This window comes from Folsomia candida, unplaced genomic scaffold (assembly GCF_002217175.1).
Source record: "Folsomia candida strain VU population unplaced genomic scaffold, ASM221717v1 Fcan01_Sc004, whole genome shotgun sequence".
In the NCBI taxonomy this organism is placed as follows: domain Eukaryota; kingdom Metazoa; phylum Arthropoda; class Collembola; order Entomobryomorpha; family Isotomidae; genus Folsomia; species Folsomia candida.
The window spans coordinates 3,437,083-3,456,736 of NW_019091196.1; the positions used below are offsets into that span (position 1 = coordinate 3,437,083).

Below are 19,654 nucleotides of genomic sequence, written 5' to 3' on the forward strand. Positions count from 1 at the left end.
TATTTTAAGAATTTTTGCACCTATCGTTGCAAACCCAGAGTTACCCAACTCCAGTCGAGTTTGTGGCAAATCGGTGATAGGGATCATCTTTGTTTTTTCATGACAAATACTCGGATAGTTGATGTATGCAGCAAAATTAAAATCATCCAAATATGATCATGCAAACTCTTGTTTTTCTAAAGTGATCATTTAACCCCCAATTTCGACCCAAAAATGGGCGAAATCGTGGTCATGCGAATGCCAATTGGAAAAATATGGTGATAGGGATCGTCCTTTTTTTTCATGATCTAAAAATGAATAGTTGTACTATGCAATGGTGCAAAAATTGGGGTTCTAGCGGTTTGCAAACGCTTGGCCAAAATGACCATGAAAATAGGTACCCTTCTTTGTGTAAAGTTACCCAGATCAAGGGCGTTTGTAAAAGTTTGTAAAAACCCACGGATTTTACAAAGTTACCAAGGACCACGTGAATTGTCTCGAGGTAGAAAAATAACTCCACAATTTACACAACTTTTTTTATGAAAACTATTTCCCTGTAAAATAAAATATTTACAATTCTTCACACTCATTATTTGTATTTTGATTATTTTCAGACACCGAATGAATCGACGAGGCGACGCGATCCGCAATGTTGTTGATAATTTCCTTGTCCTTAGCGTTATCGGCTTGATCGCTGAAAGGAGTTCCAAAAGCGCAATATGTTACGAAATGTTCGCAGTTAAAGTTCATCAAGTGATACTGCACGGCTTCGGCGTCCTCATTGACGAAACCTTGTTGTTGCTGCTGAAATTTTGCATATTCTTCCCAAGCTCGTTGTGCCACGCTTTCACGAGATCTGAAAATTAAATAAATTGACACGTTTTATAATATGAACTAGTCTGTTATCATCGGTTCGGTAATAATTTTGGTAATGTAAGAATTTCTAGAGAAATTTTGCACAAAATTAGAAATCAGTAGTAATCGACAAAAACTTTATGCACATTGTATTCTACATGATTTTTTAAAAATAATCATGCAGAAAATTTTAGTGAGGGTTTATTTTGCAAAATAAAACACAGAAGTCTGCATAGTTTTCGCGCAAATCGTTCTGCACACAGTTTTTCTGCAGAAATTTGCCAAATTTGTGTTCGGGAGCGTTAATCCATTAAACAATTATTTATATACAGTAAAAAAACACCCGTTAGAAATAACTGCAAGAAATGGTTTTTGCACATGCATGCACCATTCCTTGCACGGGGCAAGAAACGCAAAAAATAAGCGTCATCTTGAGAACAATTAAGTTTCAAAGGGTGAGCCGTTAGGTGGCGTCAATATTTTTGCAGTGCAAAAAATGTGCAAACAGCCAAACACTGATCAATTACTAATTTTACTTACTGATACAATAATCCTCTCTCTAAGGCAGAACTGTGTAAATTATTAATCCTACATTTCGAACTTTTAACCGCGTCTTTCAATTTGTCCCGGCGAATCTCAGTCCCTTTTTCTCGACTCGTCGTGAGATGAATCACCCCGTCGTCGTCCCCTCCAACGTAAATCATCCAATGGTCGTACGTCCACGTGACGCGTTCACATTCGATCAAATCGCCACGCTGAAGAAGTCCGGCTTCTTTGAGGTCGTGATACGATTTGAATTCAGATTCGCATTTGGCACTATTTTCTAACTTCTGCGAGACAAATTCGCTCGATTCGCTGGTACCTTGAAGAAACGGGAAAACCACGAAGAATGCGATGACCGCGAGGAAAATGTAGAGGAAAAGTTCGACGTAAGCGTTTCCATTCGTCCAAGTTCGAATAATTTGGGAAAGGTCCATTGTTTCTTATCCTGAAGAAATACTGTAGAATGTGGAATATATGCAAATTAGGTCACGTGGAACTTTGTAAAGCCTGCAAATTTGTTCATTTAACGAAAACAATCGTCATAATTTGTGTTGTAGGTTTAATGAAAATTTGTAAAAATGGAAATGGGTCTCTACTCACATCTTAATATTTTGTATCAATCGTAACTCATTTAGCAAATAAATATGTACGAAATAGGCTTGCAAAAAATATGTCAATTTGCTGGGTAAATTTGCGAACAAGATAGATTTTATATCAAATTGTTTTGCAAAAAAAAATTGCAAAATGTACACGTGGCCATTTGTTTGGATTGATGTACAAGATATGCGTGAGTATGCCCAGTGAACAGTAAAATAATAGTACACAGTAAGTATTAACAAATTTACAGCTTATTACCACGTTTACAAAGATCGGAGTGAATTTTGTCCAATTTTTAAGATGAGACCTGAGACAGGAAGTGTGAAGAAGCTGTATAGAATTTTCCGCGGTGGGATGAGTGACTTATCAAATGCCAATAAATGCAATCAAATGCCAAATGATGATAAGTTATTATTGATAACTTATGCACATTCGGCTCGGAGTTGCAATCTTATCATCGAAGCTTATCTGCTTGCTCGCCATCCTAGCAAATAATATAGGAAACACATAGATCAAAATAAGTTTGTAAACTGGTACAATTTCCATGCATGCTCATAATACGTAACTCACTTTTTGCAGATGTTTGTATGCAAAAAATAATTGTATTTACTGCTCATATCCCTCTAACATATGCACCTCTTTTACAGTGAAGTGATGTTGGTGGTGGCACATATAGTAAAGGCAGGTGCACTGTGTGCGGATCATTAAAAAAGGTGGACAAATTATTTTTTCAGGTTCGAATCCCAGTCGGGGCGTTATTTTTGTTGACGTTTTAAGGGTGAAAGGTTCAGAAACCACAATCCCTTTGACATACGATGACCTGATGACCGTGAGGACGGGACGAAAAGTGAGAAATACAAAATTTTCGGATTTTTATCCCTTGCACACGGTCACCAGGTCATCGTATGTCAAAGGGATTGTGGTTTCTGAACCTTCCACCCTTAAAACGTCAACAAAAATAACGCCCCGACTGGGATTCGAACCTGAAAAAATAATTTGTCCACTTTTTTAATGATCCGCACACAGTGCACCTGCCTTTGCTATATGTGCCACCACGGTGGTGGCACCACCAACATCACTTCACTATAAAAGAGGTGCATATGTTAGGGGGATATGAGCAGTAACTGTATTTTCAAAGTTTTTAAAAAGCGACTTTAATAATCTACATAATTGTCTGGAATGCATTTCTCATTTGTGTGTTTTTTTCGTGAACTTTGCAAAATAAAGTTCTTGGGGTATGTACATATGTAACTTGTAATTTTGAGTATCAGGGATTCAAGAAATTGATGACGATGTGTCAATTTTTGTACGGTAAATGATTTAGTTTTTAGGAAATTTTGAAACTCAGTGTTTCCTTTTTCATGGTATTTTCATGAATTATTTCATACGGCGTGTATAAAGACGCAACTTGCGCGATCGGTTGAAGTCTCAAGAAACGAAGAAGTTTAGAAGATGTGTAAGCATTGAAATTATTAATTAGTAGCGGATCGAAATTATGCCAAACAAACTAAAAATATTTATAATTTAGCAAAATTATTTCCGCACTTTCAAAAATTTGCCAGATTATCAAATTTTACTTTGTGCGAAGTTTTTTTTTGGAAAATGCGTAGTTCTAAAATGACATAGATTGTCAATTTCTCCCATTTTTATAAATATGCGAAAACTTTGGCTTTCTTACTGATATATCATAAATATGGTTTTAAAACTGTTGACTGTGTCAAATGAATTTCAGATGGGTTACGATTTTCTAAAGAAATTTTTCGATATTAAAAAAGCGTTACTTAAATATGTAGTGAGTTGATGCCAGTTTGAGAATTTTAGAAAATCGTAATTCATACTATGAATTTCATAGATCAGTTATTATAGATGTGCTTATTCCCAAGTAAAATCTATCTGAATTAATTCATGGAACTTTATTTATGAAAATTTGTCAATTTTATAGATTTTTATAAATATAGGTCAGATTTTGACGTCAATTTTAAAATGATAAATAAATAATTGAGTTCGTTTCTATAAAAAAAGATAATGAGCTTTTCAATTTCGAAGGGGTCGAATGTCCGCTAATAAACGCTACTGAAACAAATTGCATTTTTTTAAATTTGTATAGGGTTAATTTACAATGCTGTCTCTAAATAAAATTATAGTTGAAGTTGATTACAAATTACGAAAGAAATCAGAAAATTCATAGTTTATCAAAATTTGTTTAATTTTGGTGCCAGTTTGAAAGTTTTGTGCAAATAATTAATATTTATTCTTAAAAAACAGGTTAGCAAGGTGTCCAGTTGCAACGGCCGGAAAGTTCGCTAAGAATAAAAGCTACCCCAATTTAGCAGCTAGGTTTCCCCTCTTTTACCTAATTTACAAATGTTATTTTGTTGAAGAAAATTGTACTTGCAGTTGGCTATAACTATGAAAAAAATATGAATAATTCGTAATTTAGAAAAAATATACGTACACAAAAATTTGTCAGATTTTGGCGTCAATTTTAAAATTATAAGTAAATAGTTACTTTTTTGGAAAAACAGGTTTGCAGGAATCTCACTTATTAAGCGTCGAATTTCCAGTAATGAATGATACCCGGATTAATCCTAAGTAGAGTAGGTTTTCCCTTATTTTCCCTAATTTGTAATGCAAATTAATCAGCGTATTATGCAAATTTTGCATAATACGCTGATTAAGTTAATATGTATTTATAATATGTATTTATAACATTTATTGATTAATAATATTCATTAATTCATAATCTTTATTTTTATGTAAAACAACATATCTCGTTAAAAAAAATAAAGTATACTTGAAATTGGTTGGAAAATCATGTTAAATAAGTCATAGTATCTTGAAACCAGGCTAATTTATTGCTTATGCATAAATGCACTAAAATAATTATTTGCTAATTTACATACTGCATGCAAGCAATAATTTATGTAGGTCCGTGACCACAAAACAAAAACATTTCTGTTGAACTAAAGTAATAAAATGTTTTCAAACATTTAAACCTTTATTGCTCACCGAGTTTCGTTACGTAATCATTAAAAAAAATATATGCGAGTTAGTCAACTACTCTAATTTTATTACACCGACACTTTCACGTGTAAAATTTCCATATGGAATTTTCGAAATTTTGAATTTTTGGAAACAAAGCACTTGAATTTATTCAAAAATTAGTTATTTCGACATTTCTAATACTAATTAGAAATCTCATAGTTTGTAATTAACTTAAAAAAATAAACCAACAAATAATTTGAACCAAATATGCCAAAAACATAATTTACTGATTAATTGTGCGAAAAAATAAGCAATCAGAACTTCCCAGTTGCCAATAAATAATTTGACCCGCAAATTTTCGAATATTGCAAAAAAAATTATTTATTAATTAAATTGTGCAAAAAATAAGAAATCAAAATTTTCACCAAGTTCCATTATGGATCCGTTCTTCGCTAAAAAAGTTACGAAAAAACCATCAAAGTATTTCATCTCAAGGCTTATCTTTACCCTCAAGTTATCATTACTGCTTATCGTACCCCTTAATACTGTTAGTGCCGTCAATATAACGGATGGCTTTACGAATCCCACAGTGTTTAAGAGATTTGAATACCTATATTCCTTCAAAGGACCTTATCTTTCGCAGCTAGATGGTTCCATCCCGTTCTGGGAGAGGAGAGGAAGTAAGTACTAATTTGCATAAATATCCGTGTCAAACGAACATAAAAAAGTAGCGTTAAAGCGATTAAAATTGCCTTTAAATTGACACCATACAAATTTGACCATTATGTGTATTATGTGACATTTGACCTCACTCTCACAGTGGGAGGTCAAAAAATTTGATGGCATTAAATTCGTTGCGAAATTTCCCTTCCAGTTCCAGGTAATCTTCAAGTACACCTTTTTACATAAAGAATTATCTTTTTCCACGGAATTTTAAAATTGGCATTACATTCAATTTTGTGCAACTAAATGACATCTGCATAAGAAAATTAAGGTTCAATTTGGTGTTTGACCTCTCGCTAAGGCCAAACACGATGATATAATTTTACCGAATGCGAAAGAAAACATGTAAATTTATTATTTTAATGTTGCTCATTATTTATGTAGACGCTCTCCCGCATGATTCAAACATACGCGTGACCCCAAGTTTGCGAAATCAACGAGGTAAGAATTAAGCTGTTTTAAGGTGTACATTTACCGTAGGATTCGATGACTCGTCATCAAAATCGACACATTTTTAATCATTTCTCCGCTCTGGGAATTTATTTTAAAATTCTGGCCAACAAATTTACCGTCAGCGAGTTAATTGATGGAATGGCGTTGAGTTTTCGGAGCGAGTTTTGAAGAGTTCCAATTTTTCTGAGGGTTTCTTAGACTTGAGACCTCCTCCTTCAAAAAGTGTCAAAATCTGGAGTGTATGTTTTTTTTTAAATGGCAACGATCAGTTCTACAAATTTGTCGTGCAGAATTTCAAAATAAATTTCCAGAGCGGAGAAATGATTAAAAATCTGCAGATTTTGACGATAAGTCACCCAGTCCTACAGTAAACTGTTTTTATACAGGCGCCGTCTGGACTAAAAACATGACAACCTTTCCAAATTGGGAGGTCGAACTAATATTTCGAATTTCCGGTCGTGGTAAAACGGGCGGAGATGGGTTGGCATTTTGGTATGTGGCTGAAAAACCAGAAGATTCCGTGGCCGGTTCCGTATTCGGGGGATTTGACGGGGCCTGGGAAGGTCTCGGCCTGTTCTGGGATTCTTACGATAACGACGCCAACTTTAATAATCCCGCCATAATCGCGATTAAGAATGATGGGAGCAAGGTTTATGATAATGATAAGTAGGCGGGAAATTTAATTTGAATTTTGATAATTAAGGAGATTGGATTTTAATGTAGTTTAACAATTTGCAGAGACGGACACGGTCAATATTTTGGCTCATGCACGAAAGATTTTCGCAACAAAATGTTCTATTCACGGGCGAGGATTACGTATAATCAGAAGTCGTTGTTGGTATGATTTTCAGAAATTTCGAAATTTCAATGACGGTTAAATTTGTAACAATTAAAAATTTATTAAAAAACAGCATATACTACAAAAAAATACGGTCATTTAATTAACAAATAACTTGTTTTTGAAAAACGTGATCAATTTATGTTTACGAAACGAAATCTTGAAATTCTGGAATTTAAATAATAATATGCAAAGCGATGTATGCACACAAATTTTAGTTGGCTAGAAATTTTCGAAATTATGATTTCGAAAACTTTTTTAATTTTGACAACCAAGTTTTTCATATCGATTACTAATTTCTTTCCAGTTGTACACGTCCAACGGGAGGACGCGAGAACCCAGTGATTTGGAGTATGAACCATGTTTTTACACTTGGAATATCTCCCTCCCCGAATTCGGATATTTCGGAGTTTCTGCCTCCACAAGCGGCAGAGTCGCGGATGATCACGATGTCGCAAAATTCCTCACTTTCAGCATCCCCACGATACAGCCATCCCCCAGTGGAAAGGAGGAAACTGGGGTCGACCCCACCTTCGTGCTGGATGACGAGGACGATAGCGAATCAGAAACTGCTCAATATAAAAAATCGTTTAAGGAATATCAAGAAAAATTGAAGAAAGTTAAAGAAGCGTGAGTGTAATTTTTCAACATTTTGACCAACATTTAATGCTCAATGATTCATCGTAAAAATCTTTAATCACGTTTCGGGTCTGGGAATTTATTTTAAAATTCCTGAAATTTGTAGAAGTCGTTCTCAATTTTTCAAAAAATATACACTCCAGATTTTGACGCTTTTTGAAGGAGGGGATCTCACGTTTAAGAAGCCTTCAGAAAAATTGGAACACATCGAAACTGGCTAAAAAAACTCAGCGTCATTCCATTAATCAACTAACTGCCTACAAATTTGTCGTCCAGCATTTTTAAATTAATTTTCATAGCCGAAAAATTGTTTGAGTCACCAAAATCGTCAAAATCAGCACATTTGTAATAATTTCCCCCCTCTGAGAATTTATTTTGAAATTTTGGACGACTATTTGTAATCGGTGAGTTGATGAGTGGAATGGGGTTGAGTTTTTTAAAGCCAATTTCTCCCACGGTTTCTTAACCTTCCTTCAAAAAGTTCCAAAATCTTGAGTGTACATCTTTTTTAATTGGCAACGACCTGCTCTACAAATTTTGTGGTTCAGAATTTTAAAATAAATAAACTCCCAGAGCGGAGAAATGATTAAAAATCTGTGGATTTTGACAATTTTGGTGGGTAATGATTCATCAAAACCGGAGAAACTGACCAGCCAATCTTTTTGAGTTTAATTTTTTATATCAACATTTCCGACAGATCATAAATGACGTTTAGCTCATACATAAAGAAATATAAAATTGTATCCAACGGAAATTTTTGCATTCGCTTTGTTGAAACTTTGAATTTATTGAAAAGCTGCGAAATTTTTTTCAAGCCGCAGTAATACCGAAAATTTTTCCGAATGTTTCCGTTGCAAGCGTAGTGGCATAAGGTTTATGCAAATGAATTTTGTAGTTTTCCATAAATTATGCAAATATCTGAACAAAAATTACATAGGTATATTTTCGACATGTATATTTTTTCATACGTTTATATCCTCTCATTTTGCAGATATCTTCTCGAGCATCCCGGCGAGAAAGAGAAACATCACAATACCGGAGAACCCGACGATGACGCTGAATACGAGACGGATGACGAATACGTTAGCGAGGTTCGTCATTTATATATTATTAGAAATTCTGAAATATTTTGAATTTTGAAATATTTTAAAATTGTAAAATTTTTAAACGAATACGTTATTGAAGTTGGTTCGCCATTAATATGTTTTGAAATTTAGAATTTAAAAAAATATTTTTTAAATTGCCCAATTTTTAAATCCAGGTTCGCTCAATCTTCAAGGAACAAGGCGCCACCCGCGCGGCGCTTGCCAGCGCGGAGAAAGCGCTGCAAGACGTGCTTCAAAAACATGAAACCATTTCCCTCGCGGTTGTCCAGTATCAGGCAGCAATGCGGCAAAATGTCGGAGGTAACGAAAAAAATACGGGTATTAAACCCGGGTTTAAAAAATGTAGAAGTTTGGAACCTTCTAAATTGTGTACCCTTTGTTTTACACAGTTTGTTTTTATAGATTTGTAAGAAGTTTTTCCATAATAGTTTTTGCAGAGGTTTGTAACTTTACGAAGTTACAAATAACCGAGTGAATTGTCTCAATATTCATTCAAACTTTGCAATTTTATAAATTTTGTGAAATTATTTTTCAAAGTTTTAAAGATTAATTTCTGTTATTATATAATAAAAGTGGGTAAGGTTTATGCAAATAAGCTGAATTTTCCTCTCAGAATTTTGCGGGTTGAGTAATTTTACAAAGAAATACACAGTTACAAAGCTTCGCGTGAATTGCCTAAATAAGCTGAATTAATCTCTGAGATTTTTGTGGGTTGATATAAAAATTACACAGTTACAAAGCTTCTCGTGAATTACCTTGATTTATTACTTGTGATCGCACAGGAGGTCCTTCCGTACCGATTACGACTGGCGTCACGCAACCCAACGTACTGCAACGGGTCGAAGTTGATGAGCTCCTCCGGTCAAATCGGGACTTATTAAAGATCATTTCCGAGATTAAGTAAGTCTGAATTCGGGATTTTAATAACTTACAAAATCTTCCAAATTTCTCCCGATCGAATAATTATTTTCCTCTAATTCCTCCGGAATTTTCGAAAGTTTTCGAGGAATTTGTGAATGTTCCTAGAAACTTTCAAAAGTCTTTCCCCCAGAGCACACTCTTTCGCCTGAACCCAGGTCGGAAATTCCGGAAGTTTTTGCCAGACAATTTTGAAAATGATTGTTTTTAAAATATATTTTTCTTGTTTGCTTTCACTCAACAGAAATCTGGCAGATGAACTTGAGAGGAAATCAAAGTCGAATCTTGAACCTCCAGAATTTCCAGGAATCCCTTCCGCGAACACGGAAATTAAACAGGTTAGCTTCATGTGCAAATTAAATTAGGTACCATTAATTAGTCGATAAATTAATCGTACCATTAATTAGTCGACTAAAGTATTTAATCTGACACTTTAAGATTTAATTTGGTACACAAAAATGCAACTCAAAATTTTATTTCGAATTCGAACTCTGGTTGTTTAAGAAATCACATGTGGTTTTCATGTGAATAATTTATGAAAAATACTTAAACATTTTCGCCATAATTTTCTTTCAGTTAAATTAAAATTGATTTCACATACATAATAAATACATTTTTAGTTTCATTTCATAAAATGTGATAATTCCTATTTTCCCCTATTTTCTAATCTCAACTTTTTCCAGTTTTCGAATCCTTTCAAATTTTTTAAAACCCTAAGTTTCAATGAAAATAAATCTATGTACGCATCTGTTTCTCTAAATTACAAACAATCTAATTAAACAACAATCGACTTTAATATTTATCAAATTTTCTCTGAAAGTAAATTAAACCTTGTCTTGCGCAATTTTGACCAGCCAACCTGCGCTTGGCCGCAGACCGGAAAAATCGCACGTCTTTACGTCAATCATTTATCAAAATATATTTTGGTCATAATTAAAATCAGTTTGATGGATCCCTAAAATAAAATACATTTTCATCAAATTTTTGCATTGTCACTTTCGTTTCATGGATTTTCACTAGTCCATTTTTTTTACTTTTCCAATTTTACAAATTGTATTTCTTCCAGTTTTCTAATTCTTTCAGATTTTTCAAACCCAATAATTCAAAACTGATCTCCAGACATTACTTTACTTTCCAAAAAATCTAATTAAACAACAATCGACTTTAATATTGATCAAATTTTCTCTGAATTAAACTAAATTTTTGTTTTCCACAATTTTAACCATACAATTTTAGAAATCGAGGCACTCTAATCCGGTTTGAACTCGTTCGGAAAAATCACGTCTTTACGTGATTAATTTTTCAAAGTATATTTTGACTATATAACTTTTTATAAGTTACATAGTGGGGTCATAAGTTCTCGTGAATGCATTTCCGGTAATAAATCCCAAAGTATTAGAGCTATCTGTTCGAAATTTTTATGGATTAACAAGGTATTAATATTGTTTAGAAATCATAACTTCTTTGTCAAGATTTCGTCCACGGGCAATTAGACAAGACATAACTCGTGACGGCCACAGGTTGATCGTGGTACGCGCCAATTTTCGTGCAAAAAGTATTTCAGACTTTTCACCGTTGGCAAAAAATTTAATAGAAAAAAAGGCCAGATATTTGTTGTACAGAAGTCTGACATCCGTTTAAGTATGCGGAAGTCAATACGAAGTCATCACCGTGGTGTGCATGGGAGCAAGTTGGCTGGAGAAATGAAATCTCTGTTTTTTACCGCAAAGGGTACAAGTTGAAGCCAAGAATTATTTTCAGAGTGTCCTAAAGCCAAACGTTAATAACCTGAACCCTGGACCCTCCGAAAATCGACATTGGACCTTTCAACAAGACCCTGTTCCTGCGCAAGGTGCAAAATTGTCCAAAACTGGCTTCAGACGAATTTTCATGACTTTTTTTCATCCGTAGAACGGTGCTCAGTATCTGCAGACCTTAATCCCCTAAATTATGACTGGTGGTGAAAATTATAGGTACAAATATGCTCTAAATTTCACCCAAGTGTGGAAGGGCTGAGGTCGAACTTACTGAAGATCTGGCGCTTTTCCCTGGAAATCCGTGCGTGCCGCGATCGAGCAGTTTTCGCCACGACTTATGTCTTGTGTACAAGCCCATGGAGGAAATTGTGAAAACGAAGTTATGATTTCTAAACAAGATTAATACCTTGTTCATCCACAAAAATTTCTATCAGATAGCTCTAATACTTTGGGCTTTATCACCGGAAATGCATTCACGGGAACTTATGGTCGGACTATGTATATTAAAATCAATTTGATAATCCCAAAAATAAAATACATTTTCATCAAATTTTCGTATTTTTAGTTTAACACCATGCATTTTGTTATAATTCCAATTTTCACAATTTCTATCTTTTTCAGTTTTCTATGTTTTCCAATTTTTCAAATCCTACACAATTACGATGATTACGAAGCAACAACCTACGTGATCTGTAAAAATTAAAAAATCTAATTAAAAACTAATCGACGTTAATATTTACCAAATCTTTTTTTGAGGACCATCAAATTTTTGTCTTACACAATTTTAACCAGGCAATTCTAGCAATCTTGCATTTTTCCTTGTATTTTAACAATTCTTGACCAATTTTCAAATTCTAATAAGCATTTTTTTCTTATTTAAATTCTATTTCTAATAATTTCAAGTTCTATTACAAGAAAAAAACTAAGTGAAGTTTCCTAAATTTTAAAACAGCTACTTGAATTTTTGTACAAAATTTACCTGAATTTTTCTAGATTCAAAAAAATCTAATTAAAAACTAATCACCGGTAATATTTATCAAATCTTTTTTTGAAGACTACTAGATTTTCGTTTTGCTCTATTTTACTCAGGTAATTCTAGAAATCGAGGCGCTCCAATCCGGCCTGCGCTCGGTTGCGGAAAGGTTTCCCCTGACGCCACCACCTCCTCGGAACGCCATCAACTCGTCTTCGTCCCCCTGCACGTTTTGCATCTCGACGAAAATGTTCGTTTTGCTAAATGCTCTTCTAACCCTGGTCATCCTGGCCTGTCTTATCTACAAGGATAAGAAACACGAAAAGCTACTCAAGTCATCGTCGTCGTCGTCAGATTATAGTCCATCGCTTGAAACGACCCCCCACCATTCCGGACCCAGTAATCGGTTCCACTATTAAAAATGTATCTTATCAGTCAAACAGAATAAATAAATGAAAATAAAAAATCAAGGATTTAGCGTAAAACTGATCTAACTTATAACATTAGATGCGTATAAATTTTCTTAATTCCAAATTCGACGTAAATATCATCCTAAAAATTCTAGTTCAACAGACGGAGGATATGTATGTATTTATAACTTTTTAATACCAAATCAGATCTTATTAAAACTTCATATACTGACATCCCTTCTAAACACGATCGCAAAAATTCAAACATGGTTTTCCATATTTTACATATTTTAGGGTTTTTGTGCATATTACATATTTTCATACATATTTTGAGCATTTTTTCTTACATTACATATTTTCCTGTATGTTTCGAGTATTTTTCAAGATATAAATATTTTAGCACATATTTCGAAGTTTTTTATGTAAAAATATTTTTCTTCATTCAGAAATTAAGGTTTCCTCGAAATAATATTTCATAAATATGGTACAAAATTCAAGTTAAAAAACATTTTTTGTGTGCTTATTTTCAGATTTTTTAAGCACATATTACATATATATTTTGCGGAATTTACGTACATACATATCCGCCCTCTGGTAATGTGTGCGCTTATATATCAAAAATGTGAATACGAGACTGTGGTCATCCGTCATGTTTGTCTTATTAAATGCTATTTTAACCGTGGTCATCCTCGCTTGGCTTATCTACAAAGATAACAAACACAAAAAGCTGCTCAAGTCATCGTCAGATTATAGTCCGTCCCTTGAAACAACCTCCCACCATTCCGGACCCAGTAATAGATTCCACTATTAAAAATGTATCTTATAAATCGGGAAGAATAAATGCAAAAATGTAAATTAGTCGCTCATCTTCATCCTATCGTCGAAAATACCAATCTGCTTTTAAATTATTTATAAATATTTTCCAAAGGTCAAAATTCAACTTCAATGTAGACCTAAAATTTGGAATTAATTTAATTTGCCCTCTTATGTATCATAAAATGTGAATACGAAACCATTAATCGTGGTCATGCGTCATGTATGTGCCCTTCTAACCGTGGTCATTATTGCCTCTCAAGGGTAACAAACACGACAAGCTGCTCATATGTCATCGTTATATTCCGTCCCTTGAAGCGACCCAGTAATAGATTCCTCTCTTAAAAGTGAAACTTATTAATCACACATAATACATAAATGCAAATAAAAATCGTGGGATCGACGTGAAACCAATCTAACTTATGACATTTAGCTGCATATAAATTTTCTGAAATTCAAAATTCGATGTCAATATCAACTTAAAATTTTGAATTAATGTAATGTGCGTTCTAATGAATTACAAATGTATGCTTATCTTACTAAATGTCATTCTAACCGTGTTGCTTGTTTTATATACAAGGACAATAATCCGTATATGAAACGACGACCCATTATTCGTGAACCAATAATAGGTTTCACTATTAAAAATGTGCCTTATTAATTTTTAATTTTGAAAATTTTGTCGATGATTAATCAAAATTGGTAATGTCAGTCCATCCAATCTTTTTGACTTGCTTTGCAGATATCAACATTTCCGATAGATCATAAATGACGTTTAGCTCATACTTAAAGAAATATAAAGTTGTATTCAACGGAAATTCCTGCATTTACTGTATTGAAATTTTGAAGTTTTCGCTAACTTTGTAATATTGAAAGCTGCAAAAACTTTTTCAAGCTAGTAATACCCAACATTTTTGCTAACGTTTCCGTTGAAACAAGGCAAGGTTTATGCAAATGAATTTTGTAAAGTTTTCCATAAGTTGCAAATGAATTTTTGCTCAGCTAAAGAGATGTCATCTCTAATCGGGACTTATTAAAGATCACTTCCGAGATTGAGTAAGTCTGAATTCGGGATAAAAATAGTCTGGCAAAATTTTCCAAACTTCCCCCGATCGAAAAATTATTTTCGAAAGTTTTCGAAAGTTTGCCAGGAATTTGTGAATATTCTCGGAAACTTTTAAATACCTTTTCTCAAAAGAAACCCTTTTGCCCGAACCCGGAAAGTTTTGCCAGACAATTAAAAAAATGCGTTTTTTAACGTATTTTTCTTATTTACTTTCACTCGTCAGAAATCTGGCAGATGAGCTTGACCGGAAGTCAAAGTCGAATTTCGAACCTCCAAAATTTCCAGGAATCCCTTCCGCGAACACGGAAATTAAGCAGGTTAGCTAAATATGTAAATTAAATTAGGTATTAATCATACCATTAAGAATGCATATACGTTGAAAAAATCTCATAACTAAAAGACAGAGACGACGGTTGCGTCTCCTTGTGTGCCGAGAGATTTTTTGCTAATGAGGGGGGGCGGGGCGAAGAGAGCAGCTGATTGCAGCTGATTTTCATGTAAACAATGCAGGCAGTTGCATGTAAAAAGTTGCTTTGGGTTTTGAGAGTGACCGTTCCCACTCTCCAAACGGGGCATCGCGAACCAGAAAAGGAGAAAAATTTCGACTAAAACTTCTAATTTGCAGCTAATACAAAATGGATTGATTTCGTTTTGGTGGCAATAAATTCCCAAGTTTGTGCTTTACAATTGCCATGCTGCATAAATTCCATAATAAATCTCAGAGAAAAGTATTGAACTGAAACATGGACTCATATCATGTTTCAGTCCAATACTTTTCACCGAGATTTATTATGGAATTTATGCAACATGGCAATTGTAAAGCACAAACTTGGGAATTTATTGCCACCAAAACGAAATCAATCCATTTTGTATTAGCTGCAAATTAGAAGTCTTAGTGACAAAAATCATTTACATTACTGGTAAGTGGCGAGGAGAAAAAGTCAACTCGCTCACTAGGATGCCCAGACTGTTCCCTAACTCAAACTTTAATTGGTCGATTGAAATATTCATAATCTGACCCTTCAAGATTTAATTCAGAACAAAAAAATTCAACTCAAAATTTTATTTCGAATTCGAACTCTCGCATTAAAGTTTTTAGGACCACGCTAAATGTGAAAATTAAATTAGTACCATTACTTAATTAGTCGATACAAATATTTAATCGGATAATCTGACACTTTAAGATTTAATTTATAAAAAAAATCAACTCAAAATTTTACTTCCAATTCGAACTCTTAATTTTTATAACCGCCTTAAAATTCTTATTATCTATTAACAAAATCGCATGTCTTCTTCACGTTAATAATTTTCAAAAAATAAACATTTTCGATATAACTTTCTTTGATTTTAACATCAAAATCATACAATTGCGAAAAAAATAAAATTAAATGGATTTTCGCTAAATTTACGTTTTTACTTTCATTTCATGATTTTTACAATTTCAATTTTCCCCTATTTTCTAATCTCTTGCTTTCCAATTTTCCAATTCTTGCAAATTTTTCAAACCAACTTTTTAAGAGGAAGAAATCTACATACATTTCCTAAATTTAAAAAAAAAATCTAATTAAACAACAATCGACTTTCATATTTATCAATTTTTCTCTGAATTAAATCAACTAAATTTTTTTCTTGCGAAATTTTACAATGCATTTTTACAATCTCAATTTTTCCAATTTCTATCTTTTTCAGTTTTCTATTTTTTCCAATTCTTTTTTCAAATCCTAGATATTTGAAGAACAAGTATCTACGTAATTTTTCTTAATTAGAAAAAATAAATTTAAGACTAATCGACGTTAACATTTATCTAAAAGTAAATTAAATCTTCGTCCTGCTCAATTTTAACTAAATAGACAAACATATAAATCCTGTCTGCACTCCTTCGCAGATCAGAAAAATCGCAGATCAGAAAAATCGCAAATCTTTACGTGATTAATTTTTCAAAATATATTTTGACCATGACTTTCTTTAATCCTAAGTTAAGTTAAAATCAATTTGATAATCCCCTAAAATAAAATGCATTTTTATTTGAATTTTGCATTGTCACTTCCATTTCATGGATTTTAGATTCACACTTTTTTTTACTAATTTTATTTCTTCCAGTTTTCTAATTCTTTCAAATTTTTCAAGAAGAAATTTACAAATCTCTCAAATCTAGGTAGACAAAATCTTGGTACATTTGTCTAAATTCCAAAAAATCTTATTAAACAACAATCGACTTTATTATTTATCAAATCCTCTCTGAATTTAAATTTAATTTGTTTTAATTTAGTAAGTTAATTTAATAAGCTAATTTTAATTTTAATTAATTTTGGTCATCCGTCATGTTTGTCTTACTAAATGTCCTTCTAACCGTGGTCATCGTGCAGCTTGTCTTATTTACAAGGATAAAAAACACGAGAAACTGGTCAAGTCTTCGTTGTCGAATTCCGGACCCAGTAATAGGTTCCACTATTAAAAACGTATCTTATCAATCCAACAGAATAAATCAAAATCAAAATTATTGTCTCAAACTTAGACCCATAAATGGTATTAACCTAACGTGTAACATTAGCTATATATAAATCTTCCAAAATTCAAAATTCGGCGTCAATATCAACCTAAAATTTGGAATGAATGTAATGTGCTTGTGCGCTCTGATGTTTTAAAAATGTGAGTACGAGATCATCAGATTTGGTGTCTTATGCCCTAAAAATGTGACTACTTAATCCCAGAATAAATGCAAACAAAAATTATTGGCTCAATACCTAGAAGCAGACGTAATTTACAATATTAGCTACATATAATTTCTTTAAAATTCAAAATTCGGCGTCAATACCAATCTAAAATTTGGATAAATGTAATTAATGTAATGTGCACCCATATTAAAAATGTGAATATGAGACTTAACATTGAGAGAACATTATCTGGTCATCCGTTGTCTTATTAAATAAATGTCATCCTAACCATGGTCATTCTAGCCGGCCAAGGATAACAAACACGAGAAAATGCTGGTTCCACTAGTAAAAATGTAAATTATTGTTATTAATCCAACAGAATAAATAAATGAAAATAAAAATCGTGGCCTCAACGTAACTTTTAACATTAGCTGCATATAAATTTGTCTAAAATTTAAATTCAACGATAAATTGAACCTAAAATTTGAAATTAATGTAAAGCGTGCTCTCATTAAAAATGTGAATGCGAGACCATTAACTGTGGTTATCTTTCATTTTTTTGTTTTTACTAGATGTAATTCTAACCGTGGTTATCCTACATGGTCTGTCTTATTTATGGACAAGGATAACAAATACGAGAATCTACTCAAGTTATCGTCGTCGTATTGAAGCGACCCTCCTTCCATTCCGGACCCAGAATAGGCTCCACTATTTTGAAAAATGTGACTTATCAATCCAGCGGAATAGCAATGCACGACAGCGGACTAATCTAATTTATCATGTTCTTAATGTAGAATTCTCTCAAATTCAAAATTCGACGTCAATATCAACCAAAACTTGGAATTAATGTAATGTAATGTATATATGGTCTTATCAAAAATATATACAAGACTATTCCACTCAATTAATAAGTTTTTGATGAAAAAAGTTATAAGTTAAGTTAAATTGGGATGTTTTTTTTTTAAATTTCATCCCTCATTTTTCCATTTTCACAAGAAAAATTAATTAAATTAAACAATCGTCATAATAGTACACCTTGTAAAAACCTTAATAAATAGTACTGGAGATTGAAAAGAGTTTGTAATTAAGAGATTATAATCTCTTAATTACAAACTCATAATCGATTATGATCAGCTTAAATAATTATTTTTTTGTGATTGGATTACGAGAGGATTTAATGCTTGTTCCGGACCCAATAATGGATTCCACTATTAAAAATTCGATTCATTAATCATTCATGAATTCATTCAATTCAATTCATTCATTCAAACAGAATAAAAATGCAAATAAAAATCATGAGCTATTTATCCTCAAACATGGAACGCACCTTAGTTATCGGTTTATTAACATATAACTTCTCTAAAATGCAAAATTCGACGTAAATATCAACCTAAAATTTGGAATTAGTGCAATGCAATGCAATCAATTAATAAGTTTTTGCTAAAAAAATAGTCCCAAGTCAATTTAATTTTTTTTTAAATTTCATTACTTAGTTTGTCATTTTAAGTTCAAAAATTAATTAAATTTCTCTTCGTAAAAGTAATTTCATTTCAAATCAGTGATCAAAAATGATTTGATCACTTTCACCTACATACATGAAGTTACACCTAAATCACATTTGTAATATCCAAGTTGTCTAAAAAATCAAAATTCGACGTCAATATCAACCAAAACTTGAAATTAATTTAATATGTGCTTTTATGTATCAAAAATGTTTAAAAACTTTTGAATCTGAGATCATTCCAGTCAAGTAATAAATTTGTGCTAAAAAATCTCAACTTAAATTAAACTTTGTGTTTTTTAAGAGTTGCATCCCTCAATCTATCATTTTAACATCAAAAATTAATTATATTAATCTTTATAAAATAACACCTTGTAAAAATGTTGGATGAAGGAAATAAAAAAAAACAGACCAATTTTAATTGAATGGGAACTTTTTTGGACAAAACCTTACTAATGGTCTCATATTCACATTTTTGATAAGAGCACACATTCCAAATTTTAGGTCGATGTTGACGTCGAATTTTGAAGTTTAGAAAATTTATAACACGGCTAATTTTACTAATTAGATCGTATCTATTTTTAGAGCTAGGTTATTTTGGGATTTATTCTGCAATTAATGCTACTTTATAAGACATGATAAGACTTTGTAAATAAAAGATTAATAATTTTTAGCTGTTGGATTACTTAATTGAGAATTGAAATTTTAAATTTATCCATTTTCATATATTGCAAACGCTCTGTAGACCGCTCTGCAGAAGATTTATTAAGATTTTTTTATGGAATAAAGGGAAGACAAGTAATTTCCGGGATGACATTTCTTCCTTGGAGAACTTACTATAATT

General features: G+C 32.5%; 2 protein-coding genes across 4 annotated transcripts; one reads left to right on the forward strand and one right to left on the reverse strand.

Annotated features, from left to right (window-relative positions):
* Positions 1–501: 501 nt before the first annotated feature.
* On the reverse strand, positions 502–2,367 carry LOC110849237 (lecithin retinol acyltransferase). 3 transcript variants are annotated; one of them, XM_022096621.2, is made up of 3 exons: positions 2,233–2,367; positions 1,375–1,833; positions 502–835 (listed from the first exon to the last, which is right to left on the reverse strand). In XM_022096621.2, the coding sequence occupies exons 2-3, from the start codon at positions 1,809–1,811 to the stop codon at positions 550–552; spliced, it is 723 nt and encodes a 240-aa protein (XP_021952313.1). In that variant the 5' UTR covers positions 1,812–1,833; positions 2,233–2,367; the 3' UTR covers positions 502–549. The 3 variants fall into 3 exon arrangements, with proteins under 3 accessions (XP_021952313.1, XP_035707485.1, XP_035707486.1); XM_035851592.1 differs by having other exon boundaries at positions 1,375–1,884; positions 2,233–2,358; XM_035851593.1 differs by having other exon boundaries at positions 2,282–2,350.
* Positions 2,368–5,118: 2,751 nt separating this feature from the next.
* LOC110848378 (protein ERGIC-53) lies at positions 5,119–12,864 on the forward strand. The gene is made up of 10 exons (XM_035850659.1): positions 5,119–5,639; positions 6,067–6,123; positions 6,522–6,801; positions 6,874–6,973; positions 7,281–7,603; positions 8,604–8,703; positions 8,874–9,018; positions 9,501–9,618; positions 9,881–9,974; positions 12,483–12,864. Exons 1-10 carry the CDS (start codon positions 5,396–5,398, stop codon positions 12,783–12,785), a joined length of 1,764 nt encoding a protein of 587 aa, XP_035706552.1. The 5' UTR covers positions 5,119–5,395; the 3' UTR covers positions 12,786–12,864.
* The last annotated feature ends 6,790 nt before the right edge of the window (positions 12,865–19,654 follow it).

What these genes read in the sequence shown, in the direction of transcription:
- LOC110849237 (XM_022096621.2), bottom strand. Translation starts at nt 1,811, where the DNA reads ATGGACCTTTCCCAAATTATTCGAACTTGGACGAATGGAAACGCTTAC. An exon ending in GAGAGAGGATTATTGTATCA is followed by an intron (nt 836 to 1,374) that starts GTAAGTAAAATT and finishes TTTAATTTTCAG; the next exon opens with ATCTCGTGAAAGCGTGGCAC.
- LOC110848378 (XM_035850659.1), top strand. Translation starts at nt 5,396, where the DNA reads ATGGATCCGTTCTTCGCTAAAAAAGTTACGAAAAAACCATCAAAGTAT. An exon ending in ATAATCAGAAGTCGTTGTTG is followed by an intron (nt 6,974 to 7,280) that starts GTATGATTTTCA and finishes ATTTCTTTCCAG; the next exon opens with TTGTACACGTCCAACGGGAG. An exon ending in AAGATCATTTCCGAGATTAA is followed by an intron (nt 9,619 to 9,880) that starts GTAAGTCTGAAT and finishes TTCACTCAACAG; the next exon opens with AAATCTGGCAGATGAACTTG.